Raw genomic sequence first — 26,560 nt, 5'->3', positions numbered from 1 at the left:
ACATTGCTGTTGATGATGAAAAATAAAATTACTATAGCAAGGCAGTACAGTGTAAAACAATGAAAATCTGATTACTATGAAAATTTGACTGTACATTAATCCCTCGGTTATCGCGGTTAATGGGGACCAACAAATTTAACTTTAAGATGCAAAACAAATAATAAATACCAAGGTGCTTGCTGTGAGGGGAACGTTCGCTGCAAGCCCGGCAGTGAATGATTACGACGAAACGCTGGTTAATAACTGTTAAAGTTTGAATTTTCATCCTAAAATTGACTTACCTCAACTAGAATCCTGCAGTGCATTTTAGTCAAAGGTACAATCCTTGTGTATTAATGCACTTTTAAATCCTCATTATTGTTGTACAAATCGAAAGACTTCATTAGTTCTGCTCTTGGTGCGGCTGCTTCTTCTTCGTTGTCATCATCCCCCTTCGTTCTCCTTCTTCCTTTTCGTCTTATATATATATATATATATATATATATATATATATATATATATATATATATATATATATATATATATATATATTAGGATGGGACGAGACAAAAATCCCATGAGACGAGATGTCTCACGAGATAGAGATCGCGAGAATGAGATGAGATTTTTGCTAAATTTCAAATATAAAATAATCATTTTTTCTGTTTTCGAAATGTTTTTTTTATCGAACGGACTGCAAGAAAATTAATCATCTAGCTCTAAAGTGCAAATGTAAACAGGAGTCACTTTTGTTACATGCTCTCAAATATTGCTGCAATAACAGCTAAAGCTGAGAGCTTTCCTCTTATTGAATACTGTCCGGGTTCTGGGTGTGAGGAGGGCCCGATTGCGGAGATCAGAGACGAGTTGAGAAATACAGTGATGTGTTTATTGAAACAGGGATGAAGGTGTAGATCGGACAGCAAGTCCAGAAGTTGTCTTGAGAGCAGGCGGGGTTCGCGGCACAGCGTTGACAGGCTGAGTGGAGGGTAACCTGAGAAGCGATATAGAACAGGTTCAAATTACTTAAAGTACTAGAAAGAGTTCAGGATAGTTGCTGGATGCACAAACTCTGATTCGAGAGTGTTGATCTGGCGACGAGGTGGTGGTTGGGCCCAGTACAACAGCCCGAGTAAGCTGCTGATTGTGATGGCTTGCACCAGCATCAATCATCTCTCCGCGCCTGCACCAAGACAACCATAGACGCACACACACACACACACACGGAAAGGAAGGGGCGGGATTCAAGGAGCAGAATCAGGGAACCTAACAAATACTTTGACAAAATAAAAACTTTCTTTTTAAAGTGCTATTTTTCAAATGCTACATCAATAACAGTTGCATCTGAGATTGCCAGCAAACTGGGACCGTCTAACAATTCTCTAAACTTTAAGGGTCATGCTCTTTTTCAGAAATACAAGCATGTCCACATTGTCAGGGTCCAACTGTGCTTGTGCTTGGGGCAGTAATAATAGTACCTGCTGTAGAAAAGGCATGCTTGCTGGCCACTGATGTCGCAGGGATGGAAAGGTACATTTTTGCAATAGGAAGTGAAGGATATTTTTGTCCCCACCATGTCAGTGGGCAGCAACTGATGGGAAGAGTGGTTTCGTCTGTAGAGTTCCACTTCTTTCTCACTCGATCTTCAACAAAAGGAATGTCATTGCGTCTGTGTCAAGATTTCTGCAACTCGTCGTAGTTGTGGGTTCCTCAGAGCTGCAGATACGGCACCCCGCTGCTCTAGATCGCGGGCCATCATGTCCAAAGAGTTGTCCTAGCGCGTGATTACGTCCATAATTAGTTTGCGCAGTTCGAGGTGTCTTTGTTTAGACGTCAAAAGTGCTGCTGCTGTTGAGCATCGGTGAAAAAAGAAACTATACGCTTGACACGTCTAAACAAACATGATACGCAGTCAACTTTGGACCAGCTGCACTAGCGTTGCGTTCATTGCCTGCACGATAAGCACTATTAATGTGTGGCTCAAAGCCAGCCTCACGTATCGCCATATCCATCTTGCGAGCGTTGTCGGTCACAACAGTGACTCCGTGATTTGACCTCGGAAGTTCCCATTCGGTGACAGCTCCGTTTAGGACATCTGCTATATTCACCCGGGTGGGTTTTCTCCGGGCACTCCGGTTTCCTCCCACATTCCAAAAAAACATGCATGGTAAGTTGATTGGATACTCTAAATTGCCCCTAGGTGTGATTGTGAGTGCGGATGTTTGTCTCTGTGTGCCCTGCGATTGGCTGGCAACCAGTTCAGGGTGTCCCCCGCCTACTGCCCAAAGACAGCTGGGATAGGCTCCAGCACGCCCCGCGACCCTTGTGACGAGAAGCGGTACAGATAATGGATGGATGGATATATATATATATATATATATATATATATATATATATATATATATATATATATATATATATATATATATATATACGGGATCATAACATTTCCAAGCAAAAAGTATCGGTATCAGGCGATACTACCCTGTATTTACTTGGTATCGGATCGATGCCAAAATTCCCAGTATCGCCGACCCCTACTGTTTACTATTTACGATGCGGATAAGCATGCGGGGGGGATACGCGGCTTTTTCAAGAGGAAAACACAACAGAAAATAATTAGATATATAAATAAACGTCGCATCCACTATTAAAATTAACTGTCAACGATTTTGAATGTTTAAGTCAGGGCTGTCAAACTCATTTTTGTCGAGGGCCACATCATAGTTCTGATTTCACTCGGAGGGCCGTTACGACTGTGAACCCATGTAAACATATGATCGCCTTATACACAACAAATTGATGGCTACTTTTGAAATCAGAAGCCAGTTAATAGTTTGTTCAACTATTTTCCAATGTATCTTAAAAGAATGATTTGTACCAAAGGTTTGACATATCTTATGTGTTGTGTTAAAAGTGAAGACCATTTCAAAGAAACGTCAAGTCAACACACAAGATTTGCCTTCGCGGGCCTCATAGAATGATGTTGCGAGCCGGATCTGGCCCCCGATGCATAAGTTTTCGTGTTAGTGATCTAATCTTGGCAGTTCTAGTGTCAAGTAATTTACCCAATGTGCGTATGCAGTTTGTTTACAGCAGAGATGTGAGAGAGCGGCTATGGTTAACATGGCGTGGCGAATTGATTTTTTTTTTTTTAATTTATATCGATACATATTTTAAGCATTTATACCAATATAAATTGTTACACTGTAAAAAAAATGTTTGGAAAATTAACATTAATATGCTGTAAAATCATGACATCAAAAATCTGTAATATGAAATAACAATGAATCGGTATGTATAAGGCAACATATTGTAAAAAAAAACAGAACAATTATTAATGGTTAATTTTACAGTTAATATATGTGCAAAGGATCATATCTCCTTGTAGAATTGATATATTGCTGCATTTTAAACATTGAAAAATTGTTATACTTGAACGAATGCAATACAGTTAAAGATACAATATTGCTGGGTTAAAATAACTGAAATAAGTTGTATACTATTTTACCAATTTGTCTATCTCATCACTGATTTGCATTTCCTGGCTGACAGCTAATCAGAGTGATTATCACAAACACTAGAGAAAATCATTACCACAACACACCAACACAAACAAAATTCATCAGCAAATAAAATCATTGGCCACAACATGCCAACACAAAATTTATCATCTCACAAAGTTGAATTTGGGAATAAATATTTATTTAACACCATTGTCAAACCAACAAAATTCAAAATTTTGGGCTTCATTCAGATATTTCTTCAATACTTTAAATTTGAACATTTTTTTCAAAGAAATAATATAACCACACGTCAAGTCATTTTCATAACTGTTCCACCAATTTACACCCTGAACAGAAACACATCTCTGCTTCATGTTAGTCTTGTATTGTGTTTTTTGAGGACACCAGTTCCCCTCAAATCATAATTAATATTTACAAACAACCTCTGAATACTGTGGCACAGTAAATTATTATTATTATGTTCCTTAAACATTATTTTTGCAGTTTTGGAGTTCTACTAAATCATAGAATTTCACAGAATTTAGTTTAATAAACAATGTATTTGTTGGTCCTATATATTTAGCTTGATTAATCATTCTTATTGCTCTTTCCTGTAGCTTGAAGATAGGATTAAAATTTGTTTTATATGTTTCCCCAAAACGTAATACCATATGTCATATACGAAAGTAGTAGCTAGCTATAAATTACCGTATATATAATGCTTTCTTATTCAGGACATCCTTTGTTTTACAAAGAATAGCTATAACTTCCGACATTTTTGTTTTAACTTTATATGTAGCTTCCAACAGAGCTTGGCATTAATGATCATTCCAAGAAATTTAGTATTATGTACTCTATTTCAATGGAATGTACAGTGATTATAACATGTTTTGTAATTCTTTAGTGCCAAACACAACTAACTTTGTTTTTGTTTTGTTTTTTCAAATTTAGCAATAACTTTTGAGTTAACGAGATCAAACCAATTTTTCAGTGTATTCAGTTCAGTTTCAACAGTATTTAGCTGTTCAAAATTTTTGCCAGCACAATAAAGAGTGGTGTCACCCGCAAATACATTTCAGTATTCTAAAGACGTTCCATATATCGTTGATATATAAAATGAATAATTTAGGGCCTGTTATAGGCCCTTGGGGTACCCCATAAGTCACTTTTAATAACTTAGATTTTATATCATTAAAGTAAGTATCATTTGCTCATAAATCCAAATGTATAGTACAAGTAGTCTGTCATGTGTTCTCCCTTGGCTTATGTGGGTTTTCTTTGGGTACTCCAGCATCCTCTGATAGGCCTACTGTATTCCCAATGTTGCATATTGGGTTTGTGTTAAGTGAAGACTCTAAATCAGTGTTTCACAAACTTTATTGAGCTGAGTCACGGCACCCATTTTACAATAGAAAAATAGCACAGCAACCCATCAAACAAAAATGAACACTAAAATAATGATAATCTCATCTCAGTGTACTCACAATTGATTTACTGTAGTGTGAAATCTGGGCCACACCGTTGATGTATGCAGGAAGCCATCGCTTACTCTGTTGTCTTAATGGCAACAGGTGGTGCACAGGTTTATTGTACCTTCTGCTATCTAATGGAAAAGTACTTCAATGTTATGACTGTCACTATAGGTTGCTAGCATAGGAAGATGCACACCGATTTATTTGTAATTATTAAATGATAACCTTCGGACAAATTACTTAGATTAGAAAAGATAAAAATTGATCATTTTTCGCTGCACCCTACACGTATTACAACGCACCTCAGGTTCGCCTCATGTTGCTCGTTAGTGCTGTGCGCAAATCGGTGGTGACTCGAATTGGCCGTTAAAAATGAATGCCAAATCAAAATTTTCGGATTTGAGTGAGAATGAATCACAACATGGTCACGTGTACTAGTGTCACAGGTATGTTAAAAGGACAACATGTGTGACTTATGTACAAACTGTATGTGGGCAGTGCACAGCGTTGTGTGTGTGTGTGTTTGCACATGTATGAGAGTGTTTAGCTGGCTAATTAAACTGTGAAGCCCAATTAATCAGTGAAGCCCATCTAGGCAGTTTATCAACACCTCTGTAGTTACTTTGCTGTTGGCCGCTGACGCCGTCCTAGCCTGAGGGGTGTTTGCAAACTTGGTCGTTGGATGCTGGGCCAGAGAGACAAACTCTCCTAAATTAGCTTAGTGCTAGCTAGCTGGTATGAGAGAAAAGGATTTAAAACTTTACCAAAAGCGAAAAAACACTCTGGCTTCTGCCGTTGGACAGTGTACAATGAGGGATCCTGGAGATTAAAGTGAGTTATTTTCAAGGTCAAGTGTGAAGTAATTTCAGAAAATGTCAAATGAAATTACACTGGTACCTCTACTTAGGAACACTTCATACGAAATTTCCAAATTACGAAACGCCTCAACAGGAAAATATTGCCTCTTGTTACAAAAGAAATTTCAGGATACGAAAGGTAAAAATACAGTATGGGCTGCTTCTCGCAGCTCCAGAGTGTCCTGAACGCAACATACTCATAGCTGCTCTGCCATTGGCTATTACCTAGCATCTTCCTGGCATCCCATTTGCTAAGAGGGACATCTACCGTATGTGTCTATGTGTGTAGATAGACAGGTAGATACTGTAGATATATATGTGATAGATATGTCTATGCAGCGTCCTCATTCGCCCCTCGGGCCATGAGGTGTTCCAATAGTTTTACGTGAATTAGAAAAGAGGAAAAGAAAAAAAGGAAAAAAAAAATGTTTTTTTTTGTCCATACAAACAAAGCAAGAGATAACAGAAAAGTATGAAAAAGGGATGCCTTTGGTTGATCTTGCCAAAGAATATGACCGTAATGTATCGACAGTCGCCATGTTATTGAATCAGTTATTTACAAAACGCCAGGCAAAAACCACTTCTGAGAGAGAACATGAACCAAAGAGGGCATAAAGCGGTGAGGACAGCAATTAAAAGGTAAATGACCATCATGTTTATTCTTTACTCTATTGTTTGTTTTTTACATTATGCACAACTCTCATTTATTGTGCAATAATCTAATTGTAACACGTATTTGTTACATGTTTTTAATACACTTTTATGCTTTATAAAACATTTATGTCTGAATTTTGGGGGGCTTGGAATGGATTAGGGCATTTACATGGAAAACGCGTCTCTACATACAAAATTTTCTACTTAAGAAATTGCTTCCAGAACCAATTAATTTCGTAAGTATAGGTACCACTGTAGCCTATAGTAAAGTAACATCATACAAAATATAAAGCATGAAAGAAAATCATTTCCATTTCGTATATTCGATAAAGTAATGGTTTTCCCGATGTGAGATTCTGGTGAGCGACACAACCGGAAGCTTGACGTCATTTCAAGAACAACAATGGCAGAGATCAACATGGAACGTGTATGTTCGGCCATACATGTACGAGCCAGATGCTCAGAATGTTGAAAATGCTATACCCGAGCGTCCAGACATGGAGTAGAGACGGCAATGCTAAGCTATATAGGCTGCGGTTATTAGCCTAGCGTTATTGTTTGAAATTCGATGCGGATGCCGTGCTGTAAATTACGCACAATGAGATAACTTACTTGGTCCATTTATTCTGCTAGCACTGAGAGCATATGTCATAGTGGGTTGGTGGACTACATTGTCAAATTAGCTTTATTGCTTGCCATATTTTGATAGCACGAGTAGGCATAAAGAAGGTACCCGGTATATAAAATGAATCACAAAATACAAGTGAATTTACGGTAAGATCAAATTGTGATTGGCAGTTTTCCAAGAGGACGTGACATGTTCATTCACCATCAAGTCATCTATTTTCAAACAAACAGAAATTCTATGACACCACATGTTTTTCAAAATTGATTGTAATCGAAATGACCTTTTTGCAAACCTTTTATCATAAGCAAAACACTTGAGAAAACAGAGATCTTTGAAGTGCTTAACACCGGCATGAAATTCATTTGCTTTGTGAGAAGGAAACTGGTCCATTTTTATATGCCCTATTCTTATCTTTTGGCCACTCAAACAACCGTTGGCCTGAATGTGAATGCATCGCCACTCAGCGCCGAGGTATTTTGCCGAAAAACGTGCTAATAATGGCAAAGGACAGTTAACGGGACATCAACAATGCAGTACAATGGCTGACTGGTGACTCGATCTCTTCAAATTACGTCACTCGCCGAGATTACCGGAGATTGCAGAACATATGCTTTTAGTTGTTAAAGGGACTCTTGGATGATCTTAACATTGGCACTTATATAAAAGGTTTGCATTGTAAAAATGACATCAGTACTAAAATGCCCCCCAAAAGACTCTGTAGTGATTTAAGGGCTTTTTTCGTGATTAGATTTACAATAAATTGGCCCCATTTTGGAGCTCGGCTTGTTATTTTTTCGGTCTCTGCGGTCTACGTCACGGGAGGGGGCCAAGCGTGGTAATATTGCCCGCTTTGTCAGTTCTGTTGTCTAAAACGGCGACCGATTGCCACCAAAATGCAAATGTACATTACTACTCTTGTCCACTTCAACCTGTGAAAGTATAAAAGTGTTCTGCACAATAGTTTGGATTTATTGACATAAAATGTCATCATTGTCACCTCCACAAAATAAAAAATACCGTGGCGATCGCTTCTCCACTTACACAGGCTGAAGCGGACAAGAGCATGAATGCGCACACGAACCCCGACTGGTTATATTTCGGACATTTAGCAACGCTAAACTCGTGTCAACTCTCAGGAGGCAGACGGCGGCTGGGAGCGAGCTGCAGGCAGCCATCAGGCAAGCATGGATCTTTATATATACTGGGGCCATTCCTCATCCAAATAAATGTGCACGTCTCCTCATTCACACTTCAGTCTCTGTAAATATCCTGACTGTTGTTTAATGTCTCGCCCGTCCTAGCCGCGATCAGCAAAGAAGCAGTGTTTTTTTGTTGTTTTTTTTAAAGCAAAGAAGCAGTGTGTGCTCGTCCCAGCCAATGTAGCTCTGCTGACTTCCACATTTCCTCATCCTCATATAAATCAGCCACAGAGAGGTTAATGCTTTTGATATGTTGAAGTGGTAATTAGTAGGGATGTCCACCTAAATTTTGGTGCAAATTGATCTCCGTTTTTGGACGTTATAAGCAATGAAAGTACAATGATTTCAGATGGAACGGTAGGGGGCGCGGCCATTCTGCTCATTAACAAGGGGCGTTATTCATAGAGTCACTTATTTCCTAATTTCTCCCAAATTTATTGATAAAATAGCAAATGACAACTCTATTCATTTTCTTGATCAACAAATATATTAAATGATCTTGTTAGTGAAAACGTGGCCATCCCGACCCAACCATCCCTTTAAGACACACTTAAATGGGTCTAATTATGAATCTATGTAGGTGGCGTTAAAAAAAAACTAACAAAAGTACGCTTAGAATAGTTTTAGCCGTTAGTAATCAAAAGATGTTTGACCAAGTTTGCTTCACACTTGATCTTAAAACTAAGGAAAACCATTCCGTAGGTTAACATGGCTGCGTTAGCGCATCGGTGTACACTCTGATATGTTTTCAAGTGAATATGAGGCTTGATAAAGCGCTTTGGACAACATATGGTGTACAAGTAGATAAAGCGCTACGTAAGTGTACTCCATTTACCTTTGTGATCAAATTGGATTTGTCCTTTTTTATACTGTGACATTTTTCTGCCAAAGTACAATTAGTAACCCATTTGAGTTGCCTCAGGACTCACTGGTTAAACGGTAATCGAACATACGCGCAGATTTCGGGTACAAGTCCAAGCTTTACTTCTCATTATTGCAAGTACTGTCCAGCCTGATTGAGATGATGAACAAGAGCTCAAGAGATCTAGTTGTTGACTCACACCTACTTGCATATGAGTAGAGACAGACCAGAAATGACAGCAACTGTAGGACAAACAGAATCCTACACCCACTATAGTTTCTGAGTGGGTTACTCGCCTGAGTTGTGCAGGCAGTGAGGATTCACTTACCACTCATTGACAGTGTGTACAAAGTATAGTTGTGTGTAAGCGCACTGTTATCACCTGGCCACCAGTCCAGAGTGTCTTCTGCCTTTCGTCCAAAGACAGCTTGCCCTGATCATGATCGTATTACCTCTCGACACCAACGGCACCACTCCCTCTCCGTAATCCACCGGCCCTCATAGGGGGCTCTCTTTATATTTATAAATACATACAATAATACTAATACTATAATTGCAAACTACAGCCAAGCTGCAACTTTGAAATGTTTCCTGTGTATGTCTTTGTACTTTTGCGTCTCACTCACATGTTGCTTCCTGCTCCGGGAGACTGTGTGTGCCTGCTGACAAAGGTAATAACAGACCACAGAGAGTTGCTCGGCGATCTGGGAACTCCTCACACACACGGTGGATAATGGTGTTGAGGACGAGTAAGCGCTCCTTTAGGCTCCGTGTAGCAGCTTCCACCGATTGACTAGATGAGGATGAAGGTCGGTACTTTCCATCAGTGACCTCTTGGAGTTTCTTGGCCTTGCTCTGAAATTCCATCAGTTGAGCTTGGTCCTAGACAGGAAGTAGAAAAGATGAGTGATGTGAATGAGACGTCGTCACTGGTTAAAAACATGGCCTGAGAGGATGGAAATCCCAGGAAATACAAAGCTCAAACTCATATCATGCAATGATGCAATATTTCACAACAATTATTTAGCCAAGGCGCATATTTAACACTCCAAAACAATTGTCACAAAAAGTACTGTATAGACACGAATACATTGAAAAAATGATGATCTGGTCTCACTTTAGTCACAAATTGACTAACTCAGTGTGAAATGTATGTTTTGTTGAATGCAAAGCTGTTTTGTTGTATGAAGGGCAACAGAGGAAAAACATAGGGAAATTGTACCTTCTGCCATCTAGTGGAAGCAAATTATTATTTTCAATAAATCATTTTTAGACCAATTACCGGTAAGTAACAATTTCAAATGGCACACCACAGACATTTTTACAGTTGGGGAACATTGCAAATTTGCAACAACGCATATTGTTGATATTTCCCCATTTGTTCAAACTTGGGACCAAAGGTGCGCATTTTACTAAATATTGCTGATCCGTCATTCATCAGCGGCCAGGATACCTGTCTGTCATTTGTCAGTCCGTCTTTTTTTTCGCGACAAACTGAATTGTAATCATCAGTCCGTCCCCCCAAAAAACATCAGAAAAACGGGCCATTGACATACTGATGGACTATGACTGACGGACGCAGTTAGTGACGATTACACTGACGGGCACTACACTGATGAAAACTAATTCATCGGTCCCTCATTTTGAAAAGTTGTCCCGTCATTTGTCAGCAAAACGGGCGTCTGACGGAATGCCCACCTCTGCTTGGGTCTCCATGAAAGACAGAAGCACGTACCTTGCTACACTAACAGTGAATTTTTAACATGTTCACATTAATGGGATGTCTGTAACGCAGATAACCCATTAACGTAAATATTTTTAGAAATGTGAAAAAAAAATGAACATAAGTGTTTTTCGACAGGACAGCGACGATGTACTGTACGTTATTGTATGTTGCACCATACCCTGCCTTTGGCATCCTGGATATTTGCTAGGTCAGTCTCAAGGACCCCACTGGTGCCAGACAGGTCCATCAGCTGCTGTTTCTGATGTGCAACAATGTTGTTCAGATTCACACGGTTCTCCTGCAGTTCTTGGATCTCCTGATCCCACTCTTTGACCATCTTAAAAACATACTTAGTCAGGTTATTACACAACAAATAAAGTATGCAGACAAAAAAAGCATCACCTTTTGTGTTTCCTTTATTTTGCGCCTCAAGCCATCATTAATGAGATTGAGCTCGCCCTTCGTAATTTGCTTTTTGGTGCTTCGGGCCAGGGCATCATTACGCTCGATGATGTTTCCCCTCCTTTCAATGACTACGACACTCTCCCTCACAAGCTGCTCCCGCTGCTTCATCAGCTGGTTGAGCTGCCGCTGTTAAGCACAGAAAACCACATTTTGTTTACAAAGATGCAAAAAAACTATAGCATAAAAGACAAACACAAAGCATTAATAGGTTAGCAATTTTTCTTTACAATAATATGTTCTATGCAGCCCCACTAGTCTATACTTCATATTCTGATTAACATTGTGTTTGTGGAATATGAATTAAGCTGCATAATTCACCCGTTATTAGCCATTTCAGGAGGCAGCCATTTTGTCACGTGCTGTCGACTGAAAATGATATCACAGTAGCTCAGTGATCAGGAAACAACCAATCACGGCTTAGCTTCAGAAAACATGTGAGCTGTGATTGGCCGTTACCTGAGCCCTGAGCAACTGTGATGTCATTTTCAGTCGACAGCAAGTGGCAAAATGGCCGCCCCCTGAGATGGACAACAACAGGTGGATTTTTCTGCTAAATTCATATTCCCCAAATGCAGTATGAATAAGAATATCATGTTTAGACTAGTAAAGGTGCATAATAGAACATATTATAGAGAACAAATTTGACTTGACTTCTAGGTAGGCACAGTGTCAAGGGGCTTCAAACCCTTCCTCCAAGCCCTCCCTAGAACCGCCATTGCTGACTGCCCACCACTGATAGCTGAAAGCTCATTCTATCTAGAGCCATCTTGAATTAATACAATACAATTTTATTTATATAAGATTATATGAGCATTGAGTTGTATCAATGAGGACAATAATGTCATAATTAGGCCTACTGTATTTTCTGGACTATAAGCCACACCTTTATATAAGCAGCACCCAAAAAACGACATATAAAATGCACCTATGTTGAAAATGTTGATATTTACAGAACGATTTTGAATTGTAAATGTACATGTATGTTTTGCTTTGGATGTTTTACAGCACTTTGAGTTGCATTTTTATGTATGAAAAGTGCTATATAAATAAAATGTGATTGATTGATTGATTGATGTATGTACCTGAAAAGATTATTTCCTAGCAGTGCCATTCAACACGACAGCAACTTTGCTGATTAAAACAGAACAGAACCAAGAGAAAATAAACAGAATTTATTCATCTTCATTTCTGTATAAGTTTGAAATCACAAGTCACTTTAATCATCTTTGCTGAAACCCATTAAGTCGTCTTCTTCTGTGTTGAAAAATTATATTTACTGCATTTACAGAACGATTCTGAACTGTAAATGTACATGTATGTACCTGAACAGATTCTTTCCTAGCAGTGCCTTTTAACACGGAACAAAAGCAAGAGAGACATTTTCACTGCTCGCTGGCACTGCAGTTTGTCAGTTAACTTCCGCATACCACCTAATGCATAACTAGTGCATAGCGCCCTCGCCTGTTTGAACTCCTCCAACTGCAGTCACACTCTGTTAAAGGCAATTATATTATATTGTACTTCCGGTTTGAGTAATGTGAAGTCTCAATGATTGTTTAACGTCAAATTTTGTTTTACTTTACTTTATGTTTTTAAACACTAAAAGCAATTTTTGTAAAAGACATTTTTGAAAAAGCCTTGCAAATGTTCTTTTTCTGTTTCCAACGTATCAAGACAATGTTTTCTGAAGAATACCAGATGTTTTCCTGCTCGAGAATGTATATAAATAAAAGTATTAAAAAAAAAAATCCGGTTTGAGCGCGCCTAGCGGCGGAAGAAAAATCCACAGAATAGCCGCACCTTTATATAAAGTTTTATGGTTCAAAACCTAGAAAAAAAGCAGCGGCTTATAGTCCGAAAAATACGGTCTATTGTGCTAGATTTTAGTGGGAAACACTGTAATGATCAGCAAACGTACTGTACTTGTTTTTCAGGTGAACCAGTACATGCATGTACCTCCATACGGTGAATGTCATCCTTTATTATCTGTATGTCTCCATGACCCTCTTCCACAACTAAACGCGTCTCTTTCATAAGGTGAGTCTTCTTTTCCCACAGCATGATCTGTCGCCTGTCAGGTAACACAGACCGATGTTTGCATGCATTGGTGAATAATACACGAGTTCCAGAGATACTGCACATGTCTGTTTGATGAGGAAGATATGAGAATGCATATTGAGCAAACCACTGACTCAGCCTCCACCAAACTGCTGAGAAGTCTCTCTTTTTCCCCCTGGGTCTTCTCCAGTTTCAACTCCATCTCTATAGACTCCCGCTCTGCCTCCTAATCACAAAATATCACAAAGCCTTAACATTTAGCGACACCAGTTGAGCAAGAAGAAAAAGATTGGTGATCAACAGAAAGGGGATGCCTTGAGTTTGTGAAGGAAGTCAGTCTCAATCCCAGCGTTCTCCTGCTCCAAAGCATGACGCAGCTGTGTGTTCTTGCTCAGAAGAGTGTTCAGCTTGAGCAGGTCTCTTTGAAGCATCTTATTGATCTTCTCCGCCTCGTTCTCCTCGCGGTGCATGACTTCGAGGTGGCCTGGTGCGGTTGAAATGAGCATCACGTTTTACAAATTGCATATCGGGTCTTATTTGTAAAAATGTGTCATAAAACATGTAACATACGCTCCAGGTAAATCTTCTTCTGACAGATCACAGTGTACTTTGCCTGAAGCTTGTTGTATTCCTTGTTGCGTGCGTGAATCTCTAGGGTCAGTCCTACAAGTGCTCCCTGCAGCTTCAGCCACAGCTGCTGATCATTCTTGATTTTTTCTGATAATTCCTCAGTTTGAGTCTTTATTGCCTCAACCTTGATTTGCAGAGGACTGAGGTCTTCATGCTGGAAAAAACAGGCAAACCCACATTTCAAATTAAGATTCTTTGGCAACGATACACTCTAAAGGGGTACCAAAGTAATTTCCTGGTACATGAACTATTATATTCATACTAGTGATATTACCTACTATGTACTATATATATAGTTTTACCCACAATTTGTATTCGAAATTAGACTTTACACAGATCCGATAGGCTGCCACGAATTGGCAGATATTTTGTATTCTATGCAAAATCAGTGATTGATTGTCATGTCACATTTTGCCAATCGATCAATGATGGCATTGATCGGTTCCGCAAATTAAGATATTAGAGCAAACACAATCTCATTCACACCAGGGACGTTCTGTGCTGCTTTTGGGGGTGTTGGTTTTTCCCATCCCCATTTTCCGTGTATTGAATGTTTCTCAGTGTTTTGGGGAGAATTTTTAGGATTTCACGTTATTATTTTGTAAATTATAAACAATGTCCCCCTATTCGTGGGCCAGTCCCAATCAGCCACAAATAGCGGGGGTCAGCTTGTAGCTACAGTAAATTAACCAATTGTTTACTGTATATAGACTGGACAGATTGCTCCATCTTCTGATCGGATCGGTGATCGGTTAAGCGTTTTTTTTAAACTCACTGATCGGTGATCGGCTCCAAAATCCTGATCATGTAAAGCCTATTTGAAATCGGAAGTACAGGAAAGTAGTGACAACCACACATTTAATTGTACACCTGCTGTCCCATTAATTATATTTTTTCAAAAAGGGATTGTATTTGAATGTGTGTGTGTTAAAAGGGAAGAAAATCAGCAAATTCGGTACAGATTTCCTGCCAAAATTGAAAATGGAGCAAATCCATTGATCAAGAAACATGAAAACGATTTGCTTTTTAGGGTTACATAATAATACATAATGATTTGGTGAGCCAGATCTGGCCCCAAGGCCTTGAATTTGCTGAACAACATACACTATGTTAAAGAATCAAGGATTCCTTACCCCTGTGCGAGCTGTGATGAGATCCTTTTTTTTGGTGTAGTTAGCAATAGCGGTCTGTTTCTGTGTGATAAGTGCATCAATGGAAGAACTGTCAGCCTGGTTAGATGCGACCACCTTGTTGTACTTTTTGATTTCCTCATCGAGCTCCTTCTGAGATCGGGCCAAGTTTTCCAGTTTCTCGTCAATCATGTTACTTTCCACCTTAGCCGCCATTACCTCACTCTCCAAATGCCACAGCTGATAGAGCTAAGAGGAGACAAGGAATTGTTATGTCATATTGGTCTGCAGCTTTATTATCAGCATAAAATGTACGGTTAAAAGTAGAACACACAGAGGGTAATGAATTTAAAGAACAATATATAAAGTATGGGTAGGGAAACAGTATCAAATATCAAAACATGCAAGCATCGGCTATTTCAAATCGAATACCGAACTTGTTTTCATCATGGGCCTCGACATTGTCATGGTTGCCTTCTGGGGGGCCTGTTAAAAGTACGAAATGTAATTACCCCATTTGTTGGAGAGATGTTAGGAATCTTTAAAAAATATACAGCAGAATGTAAATTGAATTTTGCCTTAAAGGGGAAGGCAACCTCTTTAAGTGTTGCTTGAGGGACAGATTTGAGTGAGGCACCAGGCTGTGAACAGGCTTCCATGGCGCAGTCACTGTTGAGTCATTCTTTCTGTTCAAATATCGGCCAGCAGGTGGTGCTACTGATGTTTGCAGTCGGAATCACTGGAAGCCTGTTTAAAATCAGAGGTCAGTCTCTGAACGGATGGGCGGAGACACCCGGTCCATGGGGCGCTTCCATTGGTCAGCCCTCCGGGTTGCTGATTGTATGTTTTGACTTTCTTTAGTTGTTGTTTGTTTTGCCAGTCGTCATCTACTACCAAGCAAAGACCCTCCTCTCTCCGATGTCCACGAATGAAGCGGTTACGGCATTCAGGTTGCAAATTTCCCGCGGGTAAACAGTAGCGCTCCTTCGTCTCCTTCTTTTCCTTAGTCTTCTTCTTCTTCTCATTCTCCCCTTCGTGCAGACCGAACGTCTGCAGTGCACAGCGTTCCCGCTGGGGCGTTCCTACTGCAAGTAAATACACGCAGTTGCGTAACTAGTGGCGCGTTTGAAATGTTCGATGGCCATTTTTGTCGTTTGCCCATTTCACCGAGTTGGTTGAGATGAACTTTGGCCACCTCGTGACCACGTCATACGCATGAGGCACGATTAGTGGGCCGGACTAAAATCCACCTCCGCCCTTGTTTAGTCCATTCCTTTTTTTAAAACTTGTGTCCCCCCCGTAGGCTTGTGAAAAATATCGCTACTTCGGTACTTACTCGATACTAAACATTTTGAACGGATACAATACTAGCTTGCTGTGGTATCTATATTACGATACCAAACCACTGACTTCGATACCAACAGCGCTTTGCCAACGTCAGCTCCTAATGGTCTGCTGCTCCCGCACACACTGCTGAAGCCTGCAGCGTGCGCTCCTCCCTTTTTGTTAAGAATCGGAATTGTGAATCGTTAGGAACCAGAATCACATCAAAACATTCATTCATTCATTCATTATCCATACCGCTTATCCTCACAAGGGTCGCGGGGCGTGCTGGAGCCTATCCCAGCTGTCTTTGGGCAGTAGGCGGGAGACACCCTGAATTGGTTGCCAGCCAATCGCAGGGCAACATCAAAACATCAGAACCGGAATCGTCCAAATTCAAACGATGCCCAACCCTACCTGCTACTGTACTGGATAGCCAATAACTGAAAGTACTTTAATTTATTTTATTTTTTTATTATTACTAATATTATTATCTGTGACTTGTTGGTTTGCCTTAATAGATAAACATGTGGGTCTAGATACTCAGACAACTTACAAATTTTGTTGTCAATTTATGTTACTGTAAGTGGTGGGTGCTATTCTTTTTCACTACATCAAACAACTTAAAAATGATGTGCCATTGGTGTTGCACAGTATGGTTATTTCTTTGCACTAATTCAGACAATTTACAGATTAATAATTGTTTTTTTGTGTGTGTTTTGTTCTTTGTACTACTTCTTCGTTTGTTTTGCACTACCCTAGGCTCAGACAACTTAAAATGTGGCATTGGTTCCAGGCATTGACTGTACAGAGGGTTGCCGAAGTTGAATACTGAAGTTGTACTATTTTTTTGCACTACCTCTTAACAGCCTATTGTATTAATGGTAATTTAGGTTTTTGGCGATAAAAAGGTTTTACAGTAAAAAAGAAAAGAAAGAAAGAAAAAAAAGCCTGTTCTTTAATTTGTTCCATGTAGTATCGAAATGGTATCGAGTATCGATATTGAACTCGGTATCGGTATCGAAGTTGAAATTCGAGTATCGTGACAAGCCTACCCCCCCCTGTCCTCTCTCCCAAAAGTGGGCGTCCGTTGGGACGGAGGGACAAACTGTTCTGCCCCCGGGACGGACTGCCCAGCTCTGCTAATGATGAATAACTGACGCTCAATTTTTAGTAACATGCCCAGTTCTGGTGATTGGTCGTTATGTCATTTTCAGTTGACAGAAAGTGACAAAATGGCCACCCGTTGAGATGGACAAAAACAGGTGGATTTCACTACTTAACTCATATTCTACAAACACAAATATCAATCAGAATGCTGTGTTTAGTCAGGTGGGGCTGCATAGAACATTTCCTGAACAGAAAATGTTTAGGTTGACTTCCCTTTAAGGCACAGGTGTCAAATTCAAGGCCCGGGGGCCAGATGCGGCCCGCAATGTCATTTTATGTGGCCCGCAAAGACAAATCATGTGCGTCTACATCACCTTTCTTGCAAATTGTCTTGACTTTTAAAAACACTGAGATGACATATTGCAAGCATTTTTGATACCGATGCCTCTTTTAAAATAAATAGACAGATAGATGAAAAAGCAATTATTTATTGCCTTCTGATTTCAAAATTAGTTATCCTACAATTTGTTGTGTAGCGGTATATGGAATAACGTAAGGTGATCATACATTTACAGTATATGGGTTCACAGTCATACCGGCCCTCCGAGGGACACCATGACTATAATGTGGCCCGCGCCAAAAATGAGTTTGACCCCCGTGCCTTCAGCGATTACAATGAGTAGATTACAGATTAAAATGAAATTTGCTTTTTACATAATTAGTCTTGCATTGGATTATGTTTGTATTATGTCATTTATGGATAACTCCTTTTACAGTCAGAAGTCAAGGAAAACTAGTGGTAAGACATTTGGCAGGAAAATCCATTTCTGTCAGTATGTCTTTTGAGTTTGGTTTTTTGACATTAGTTTCATGTTTTTCCTTGTGTTCCTTTGTCTGTCTTTCGCTAAATTATTGAGTCCACCTGTGCTTGTCATCCCGGTCCTTTGTGTTAGCCAACCAGCTCCCTCCTACCCTCTGTGTCTTGTCCAGCTGTTCCTCGTTGTGTCGTCAACTTGTCTGTATTTAGTTCCCCGCTTTCTGTCAGACCTTGTCAATTCGTGTCGTTTGCCAATGGTCATTTGTCTGTTGCTGCTGTGTCAAGTCCCAGTCCTTTTTCCCGAGCATTTGTTTAGTCCTTTGATCCTTGTTCTTTTTGGACTTCAACATTTTTCTTGTCCCTGTGCCTTGCTTGCCTTTTTGTTTTTCTTTAAATAAATACTTCATATTGCACTTTGTTTTTGCCTCCTGCGTTTGGGTCCTCCTCCCCGATAATTATGACACATTTCCATCAATACATAAGATGATGTAGCCTGAATGTGTTCCAGGGTTCTTGAGGGTTTGACACCTGCGGTCTAGCTTCGATTCGTCTTCCATAGCTGCTTAACTGGTGGTTGTTTTATAATGGAAATCATGTGGGAGTTTGAACCACAACATACAAATGCAACCATTATACACCCAATACCAAAGATGTTTTAAAGCAGGGGGTCACCAACTCCGGTCCTCGAGGGCGCCTGTCCTGCAGGTTTTCAATCTCTCCCTGCTGTAACACACCTGTTAAAATGATCAGGATCGTTAGGCCTGATCATTTTAACAGGTGTGTTACAGCAGGGAGAGATTGAAAACCTCAATCTCTCCCTGCTGTAACACACCTGTTAAAATGATCAGGATCGTTTTAACAGGTGTGTTACAGCAGGGAGAGATTGAAAACCTGCAGGACAGGCGCCCTCGAGGACCTTAGTTGGTGACACCTGCTTTAATGCTTACCTTTTCTTTTTTGAGTGAGGCTTTCTTGTTGGTAAGTCGCAGATAGTACTGAGCAGCCTTGTTGTCCATGAACTTCTGCAACATTTGAGTCATGATGCAGTTCTCTAATTCCAGATGCTTATCTTTGTTTTTCTCCAGCTTTCGTCTCTGATCGGTCACCTCAGCCTGAAGAGTGTTGTCCTCCTAAGGAAATAGACGACAAGACATTCATTCAGTCTCTGGCCTATCAAGTCACAGCTGCCTCATCAGAAGTCTTCGGTCAACCTTGGTGAGTTCTGCCAGTGTCCGCTCGGTTTGCTCCAGAGCACGGAGGTAGAGGCTGTATCGGGCCAGCAGAGTTTCATGCTGGGTCTGTTTCTGACTGATCATCTTTTTGGAGACATCGCAGTCCATATGGATGCAGTTAAGCAGCATGGTCAAAGTCTCACTTTGCTCCTGTAGCTCAGCGATGGATTTCTTAATGCCTTCAATCTCTCTGTCCAGCACAATCACTTGATGCTCGGCCATGCTGTGGAAAACAGGAGTGCCGGTAAATGAATGAGAGAAATTGATCCACGGATACATTTTCGTGTTTGTGTTGCGTGAGCAGTAGTTTTGTGTATTCTATTCCTTTTTTCATTTCAGCGGAGACCATCAGTCACATTGTCCTATAATGACTGAAGTTTCTTTTTAAAAATCCTCCCCTTTCAGGAAATTCTACATAAACACAATGTTAATGTCGAATTCTCACCGAATAGCCTCCTGCATAGCTCTGAGGTCTTCATCTCGTTTCCTCAAATCCACCAGGTTCCTGTTCCACTGCTGTAAAAGCTGTTTCTGTGACATCGCCAGAGAAAGCATGTGCATTTCCGCCTGAACAGGAATGTAAATACACACACGCGCACACAAAATGTCAAACAACGCCAAATGCGGTTACTGCATTTTCAGTTCAAAGATTAACCCCAGAGTTTTCTCTGATTGATATTGACAGTGACAGAGAGTGGAACACGAAAACGGTGGGAAAAAAAAAACATCTTGGCCAATCAAAATAGTAGGTCAACCTGAAATCTTCACCAAATCATTTGTGAGACATCAGCACATTAGTACAGTACACAGCATGATCCCCACTGGTTGATCAAAGAATATTGTTTGTTTTAACTCCAACCTTTGGATACCGCATTTTATTCCCAGTCCACAACTTGAAGTATGTTGTGCTGTACATACCTCAGAAAGCGCCTCCTTGGTTGCCTCTGTTGTTTCTGCCTGGGCTTTGGTCTGGACCTCATACATATCCTTCTGTTGCGTCACTCTCTCCAATCCCTTTGTAAGGTGCTCCACATACATGTCCTGTTGGTGCAGTCAGGGAAAAAAATCAGTTAACGCTGATCATGGATGGAACAGATTTTGTATATTGTGTTCAAACCTGTTTGAGTTTCTGGTCTTCCACTTGGGACTTCTTAGCTGCTGTTTTACGTGTGACATTCTTCATGGCTTTTACATTAGAATGCAGATCTTCACCGACTTCTTGTGTGAAGTTGAGTTGTGAGTTAAGTTTGTCTAGCTCTGTTTGTAGGTTGGATACTATGGTAAGAAAAATACATTTCTTTAAATTAGGCCGATTCGATCACTGGCAGCACGGTGACCGGCTGGTTAGTACATTTGCTTCAAAGTCGAGGTTTTGGGTTTAAATCGTGTTGTTTTTTTTTCAATCCAATTCACCGATTGATTCGAAAACAGGGTTCACCAGATTAAAGAATTATTCATTCATCTTTAGTTGTATCCCCAGGAAGTACTATACTTCGTTTGGATCGAGATAGAGCACTAATTACATTGCAGCTTTTTAAACTTTTGTCTAATCAGGGAGCACAGGTAGAGCGCTCTAAGTAGTGGGGACACAGATGGACACTCGCCCGTCTTTCCAAAAACACTCCAACACAAATTACAAGTAAGCACTGCGAGCACCTGTATTGTACATCAAAACACGGAAACACAGTAACATGAGAATCTCACCATTGGCCCTGGCCTTGTTGAACTGGCTGGTAGTGCTGGACTGGCAAGACTTTACTGCTTCAAGTTCATCTTGCAACTGTCGATGTTTGCCCTCAGACGAGACCTTGGTCTGCTGTTGGCCATCTAGTCTTGTCTGGAGTCGTTTGAGCCTCTCCTGTTCCCTGAACAACTGCACATATATTTCCTCCGTTTGGTGTGCCTCTGCCTTCTCAATTCCCACCTGCACAGGTAGCAGAGAGCGCACACACAAACGTCAGTAAAGATCAAATGAGTGATCAGCGGAATATCAACAGTAAATGCATGTGAACTACACATTATCTGCCTCCGCATAAAAAGGCAATCTAACCTCTTCCCGTAGATCCAGTTTGAGCCGCTCCAGCTCCTTGACGAGTTGATTCTTCAGTGCGGCTTGCTTCTTTGCAACTAGAGGCTGTCAACAGATCGAACATGAAATCTGAATCAATCTGGTCACGTATGCAAGAAATGCAGAAGCAAACCTGAAATCTACAATGCAATGAATATACAGTGTTTGTAGAAATATTGAAGAAGCTACAAACATGTTCGGCATCAAGAACAATGAGTTCATCCTCATCCTCATCCTCCATCTGTAGTTCTTCTTCCTCCATGTCCTCTGATGAGTTTGCAAAGTGGGTTGGTGACCCAACCTGGGAAGTATTGCCCTGCTCTGATACACAGGAAAAAAAGGATTATACAGTGGGTTTTTTTAATAAGACTGTAATGAAGAGTTATACAAAACTCAATTGTGCTTATTAGTATGCATGTATACCGTACTCTACAAACCTGATTCCAATGAAGTTGGGACACTTGTGTTAAACATCAATAAAAACAGAATACAATGATTTGCAAATCACATTCATCCTTATTTAATTGAATACAATACAAAGACAAGAGATTTAAGGTTCAAACTGATAAACTTAATTGTTTTTAGTAAATTAAGTCATTAACTTAGAATTTTATGGCTGCAACACCTTCCCAAAAAGCTGGGACAGGTGGCAAAAAAGACTGAGGAATGCTCATCAATCATCTGGTTGGGAGCTGATGAGGGCCATGATTGGTTATAAAAGGAGCTTGCCTGAATTGCTCATTCATTCACAAGCAAAGATGGGGCGATGTTCACCTCTTTGTGAACAACTGTGTGAGGAAATAGTTTGAGGACATCCATCCATTATCTATACCGCTTATGCTCACAAGGGTCGCGGGTCGTGCTGGAGCCTATCCCAGCTGTCTTCGGGCAGTAGGCGGGGGACACCCTGAATTGGTTGCCAGCCAATCGCAGGGCACACAGACAGAGACAAACATTCACACTCACAATCACACCTAGGGGCAATTTAGAGTGTCCAATCAACCTGCCAAGCATGTTTTTGGAATGTGGGAGGAAAACCAGAAAACCAATGTCAATAAATACAGTTCGGGACTACATCCGTAAGTGAAACTTCAAACTCTACTATGCAAAGCGAAAGCCATTTATCAACAACACCCAGAAACGCTGCGAGCTTCCTGGGCCCAAGCTCATCTGAGATCGACTGAAGCTAAGTGAAAAAGTGTAAGCGAGTCCACATTTCAAATTGTTTTTGGAAATTGTGAACATCGTGTCCTCCGGGCCAAAGGGGAACAGAACCATCCAGACTGTTGTGGACGCAAAGTTCAAAAGCTAGCATCTGTGATGGTATGGGGCTGTTCTAGTGCCAATGGCATGGGTAGTTTATACATCTGTGAAGGAACTATTAATGCTCAAAGGTAAATACAGGTTTTGGAGAAATATATGCTGCCATCCAAGCAACGTCTTTTTCATAGATGCTCCTGCTTATTTCAGCAAGACAAAGCCAAACCACATTCTGCACGTGTTACAACAGTGTGGCTTCTTAGTAAAAGAGTGTGTGTAGTAGACTGGCCTGCCTGCAGTCCAGACCTGCCTCCCACTGAAAATGTGTGGCGCATTATGAAGTGTAAAATATGACAACGGCGACCTCAGACTGTTGAGCAGCTGAAACTGTACATCAAGCAAGAATGGGAAATAATTCCACCTATAAAGCTTCAACAATTAGGATCTTCAGTTCCCAGACGTTTATTGAATGTTGTTAAAGGAGAAAGTGATGTAACACAGTGGTAAACATGACCCTGTCCCAGATTTTTTTGGAACATGTGGCAGCCATAAAATTCTAAATTCATGATTATCTGCTAAAAACAAAGACTATCGATTTGAATTATTACCGTAGATATATTGCCTTTGTAGTGTATTCCATTAAATATAGGTTGAACATGAATTGCAAATCATTGTATTCTGTTTTTATTCCTGTTGCTGCAAATCATTGTTTTCTGTTTCTATTCCTGTTCCTGTTTTATTCCCCATTTATGTCCCATTGTCATTGGAATTGGGTTTGTATTTTAAAGTCACTCACACGGGATCTTTGAGAAATTTTCAGTTTTAAACTACATTGTTTTTCTTTGCAAGAAACCATACAATATATTCTATAAAAACTGACCAGTATTTCTAGTTGCAGCAGGGTCTCCATCAGCACTAGTGTTACCAGCCTGATGCTGTGGGCCCACATCAACAGGTTCTGATCCTGGCTGATGTGAGAACAATAACGGTTTAAGTGCTCATGATTAAGATGGAATTATTTAAACTAACACATTATTTTCAAACTGGTTCTTGTCCGTTATAAACATTTACCTGTGGTGGGGACATATTTGCTCTAACGTTCTTTGCTTCTTGTTCACTGCCTTCAAGCGGCTCGGTTTGTTCCTCTTCTGCCGACACCCACCCCTCGCCGACTGCAAATTGTTCTTCGGCTCGCTGCATTCAGACTAATAGTCAGGGGGGAAAAAACAACAAAAAAAAAAACCAACATTAGGTAAGTTAACACGCAATAATTGTGTTCCTCTTCTGCCGACACCCACCCCTCCCCGACTGCAAATTGCTCTTCGGCTCTCTGCATTAAACAATTCAACAAAACAAAACAAAAAAACAACATTTGGTAAGTTAACCTGCAATAATTCTTTAGACAAGGTATACTAAATAACGACCGGCTCGATTGTGCAATAACAATTAAGCGCAGTTTTGATATCTTAATTGGCAAATAGGTACACAACTACTTAACTTGGGTTCGATTAAAGCGAATAGGAACAACCTGACGCACAATTCATGCCAACATTAAACAAACTGACGTGTATTTCGTATTAATTGACGATTTACCCCCTTGAACTCAGACTCAGCCTTTCACTTCCACTGCCGCAGACCACAAAGTGTTGCTTGGCAACCCTAAACTTCCGCTGAAAGAAGAGGATTAACGAAACATTGTCGAAACCAACCTTATAACTAAATGCGCTTTGAAACAATAAAAATATACTCCAGCATTTAGCGCAAAGACAACCAACTTGTCATGGTCATGGTCAAGTGGCACAAGTACACACTCCAGTCGTAAACTGCAGCCAGGCTAGACTCCACACAGTAGGGGTGGGCGGATCGATCCAAATATCGATAGTACCGATACTAAGCAAGTACTTGGACCGAATCGATACCATTGTCCTGAGATCGATACTTCGCTCCTCCACCAATTTCCTCAAAGCGCCGCTTCTCTGCACAAATAGCGCACCCCGCTCCCCTCGCTCGCCCAGCGCCTCCTGTTACTCTCTCTCAGACACACTTTTCGCCCCTTCCTGGCAGAGAGAGCGACGGGAGAGTGATAGAGCGGCCGGAACCTAAAGCAATATAGAGCCAAACAAGGAGCGCGGTTTTTTTTTTTTTTTACAACAACAGAAAAGGACAGTGCCAAGTGTGATTTGTTTACTAAATTGCTCCGCTACTGTGGTAACACCACGAATTTACACAAACATATGAAAAAAGCTCACCCTACAGAAAGAAAAGAGCTGCAAGCGAAGTTGAGGAAGGACGAGAGGGGGTAGATCCCCAAGCCAGAACACCCCGGCGGACACAGAGACAACGTACTCTGGCAGAGGCTTTTCTGCCCAAAAAAAATCAACAATAGTTGTTGTAGTACAGTAGACGTACTTTTTTTTTTATAGTGTTGAAGGTTTTTACATTGTATTGTTTACTCCATTTGCACTTTCTGACTTTATTTTCAAAATATTGCGCAATGGAAGGTATTATAGTTGTCAACTTGACATTGCTATATTTGTATTTTCGTTACATTGCTGCTTTTTTTGGTTTGACTCTCTTGACTTTTGTTCTGAAACAGTTGTAGTAGAAATATTTTACTTTTTTTCTACTGTTAAAGTTGTTTTCATTGTATTGTTTACAATATTTGAACTACTGACTATTTTCAAAACATTTTGCAATGAGATGTATTTTAGTTGTCATGTTGACATTATTTGTATTTCCTTACATTGCTGCCTTTTTTGATTTGACTCTCCTGACTTTTGTTCTGAAACAGTTGTTGTAGTAGAAGTATTTACATTTTTTACATTATTTAAGAAAAAATAAAACATATTTTACACAACTACTTAACTTGGGTTCAATTAAAGCGAATAGGAACAACCTATATATATATATACAAACTCAAGGGGGATCATATTTCCAAGCAAAAAGCATCGGTATCGTATCGGTATCGGCCGATACTACCCTGTATTTACTTGGTATCGGATTGATACCAAAATTCCCAGTATCGTCCACCCCTACCACATAGGCCACGCGGTAAGACCATTTTTTTGGCCATGCACCTTCAAAATAAAAGCTCAACAGCTAATGCATGGACGTCAGTGTTTTGGATTTAAAGCAGCACTGGGCAAGAAATCGACCTTAATAAAAAAAATTCACAACTCTTTTGATGAAACATTGACTTACAAGTACAGTGAATGGGACTTCATGCCCTGAGGGGGTCTGTATCGTTTTTAAAGACACAAAGCAACTTTGAGGAGGAGGGGATCAACCCTGGCACACAAAAAAATACAAATATCCTGAATTGCTTTATGGCATACTCACTTCCTCCTTTCGCTATAAAGACGGCTCAGGATTTCACGACACTACGCGCTGGCACGCATGGGAAATGTGCTTGATTTTTGTCAAAACACTACCACTTTTGTCCACATGGCGCCGCCATAATCAACAAAAACTGACAATGACACAGTGTTGCTTTAAAATGGTATAGAATAGTCTATCTGTTGTCAGGCAACAAGTTCACCTTGGGAGAATACAAACTCTGAAATTAGAACAAACACCTCAATATT

The 26,560-nt window shown here is 40.2% G+C and overlaps 1 protein-coding gene and 1 long non-coding RNA gene across 9 annotated transcripts; one reads left to right on the top strand and one right to left on the bottom strand.

Moving 5' to 3' along the window:
- Positions 1-848: 848 nt before the first annotated feature.
- Positions 849-24,830, bottom strand: LOC147145482 (coiled-coil domain-containing protein 40-like). Of its 6 annotated transcripts, none has more exons than XR_015087301.1 (21): positions 24,570-24,830; positions 24,048-24,181; positions 23,857-23,944; positions 21,910-22,037; positions 21,699-21,782; positions 21,353-21,572; positions 20,766-20,923; positions 20,567-20,689; positions 20,094-20,215; positions 19,628-19,871; positions 19,364-19,546; positions 15,170-15,415; positions 13,977-14,190; positions 13,721-13,890; positions 13,541-13,632; positions 13,305-13,419; positions 11,286-11,474; positions 11,062-11,220; positions 9,784-10,039; positions 1,051-1,162; positions 849-973 (listed from the first exon to the last, which is right to left on the bottom strand). XR_015087301.1 is itself a non-coding variant. In XM_086034609.1 (20 exons), the coding sequence occupies exons 2-20, from the start codon at positions 24,174-24,176 to the stop codon at positions 1,149-1,151; spliced, it is 2,934 nt and encodes a 977-aa protein (XP_085890735.1). In that variant the 5' UTR covers positions 24,177-24,181; positions 24,570-24,830; the 3' UTR covers positions 872-1,148. The 6 variants fall into 6 exon arrangements, 4 of the variants coding, with proteins under 4 accessions (XP_085890735.1, XP_085890736.1, XP_085890738.1 ...); XR_015087302.1 differs by adding an exon at positions 1,458-1,753 and having other exon boundaries at positions 872-1,162; XM_086034609.1 differs by having other exon boundaries at positions 872-1,162.
- Positions 15,959-25,318, top strand: LOC147145481 (uncharacterized). 3 transcript variants are annotated; one of them, XR_015087304.1, is made up of 3 exons: positions 15,959-16,134; positions 19,502-19,631; positions 21,711-25,318. It is a non-coding gene; the product is annotated as an uncharacterized LOC147145481 (long non-coding RNA). The 3 variants fall into 3 exon arrangements; XR_015087305.1 differs by having other exon boundaries at positions 20,150-25,318; XR_015087303.1 differs by having other exon boundaries at positions 19,502-25,318.
- Positions 25,319-26,560: the final 1,242 nt, after the last annotated feature.

Source organism: Filicampus tigris, chromosome 6 (genome assembly GCF_054856515.1).
Source record: "Filicampus tigris isolate MCC_2025a chromosome 6, RoL_Ftig_1.0, whole genome shotgun sequence".
Lineage (NCBI taxonomy): Eukaryota > Metazoa > Chordata > Actinopteri > Syngnathiformes > Syngnathidae > Filicampus > Filicampus tigris.
Note: the sequence above shows the minus strand (reverse complement) of the source record. Positions and strands in the feature narration are given on the sequence as shown.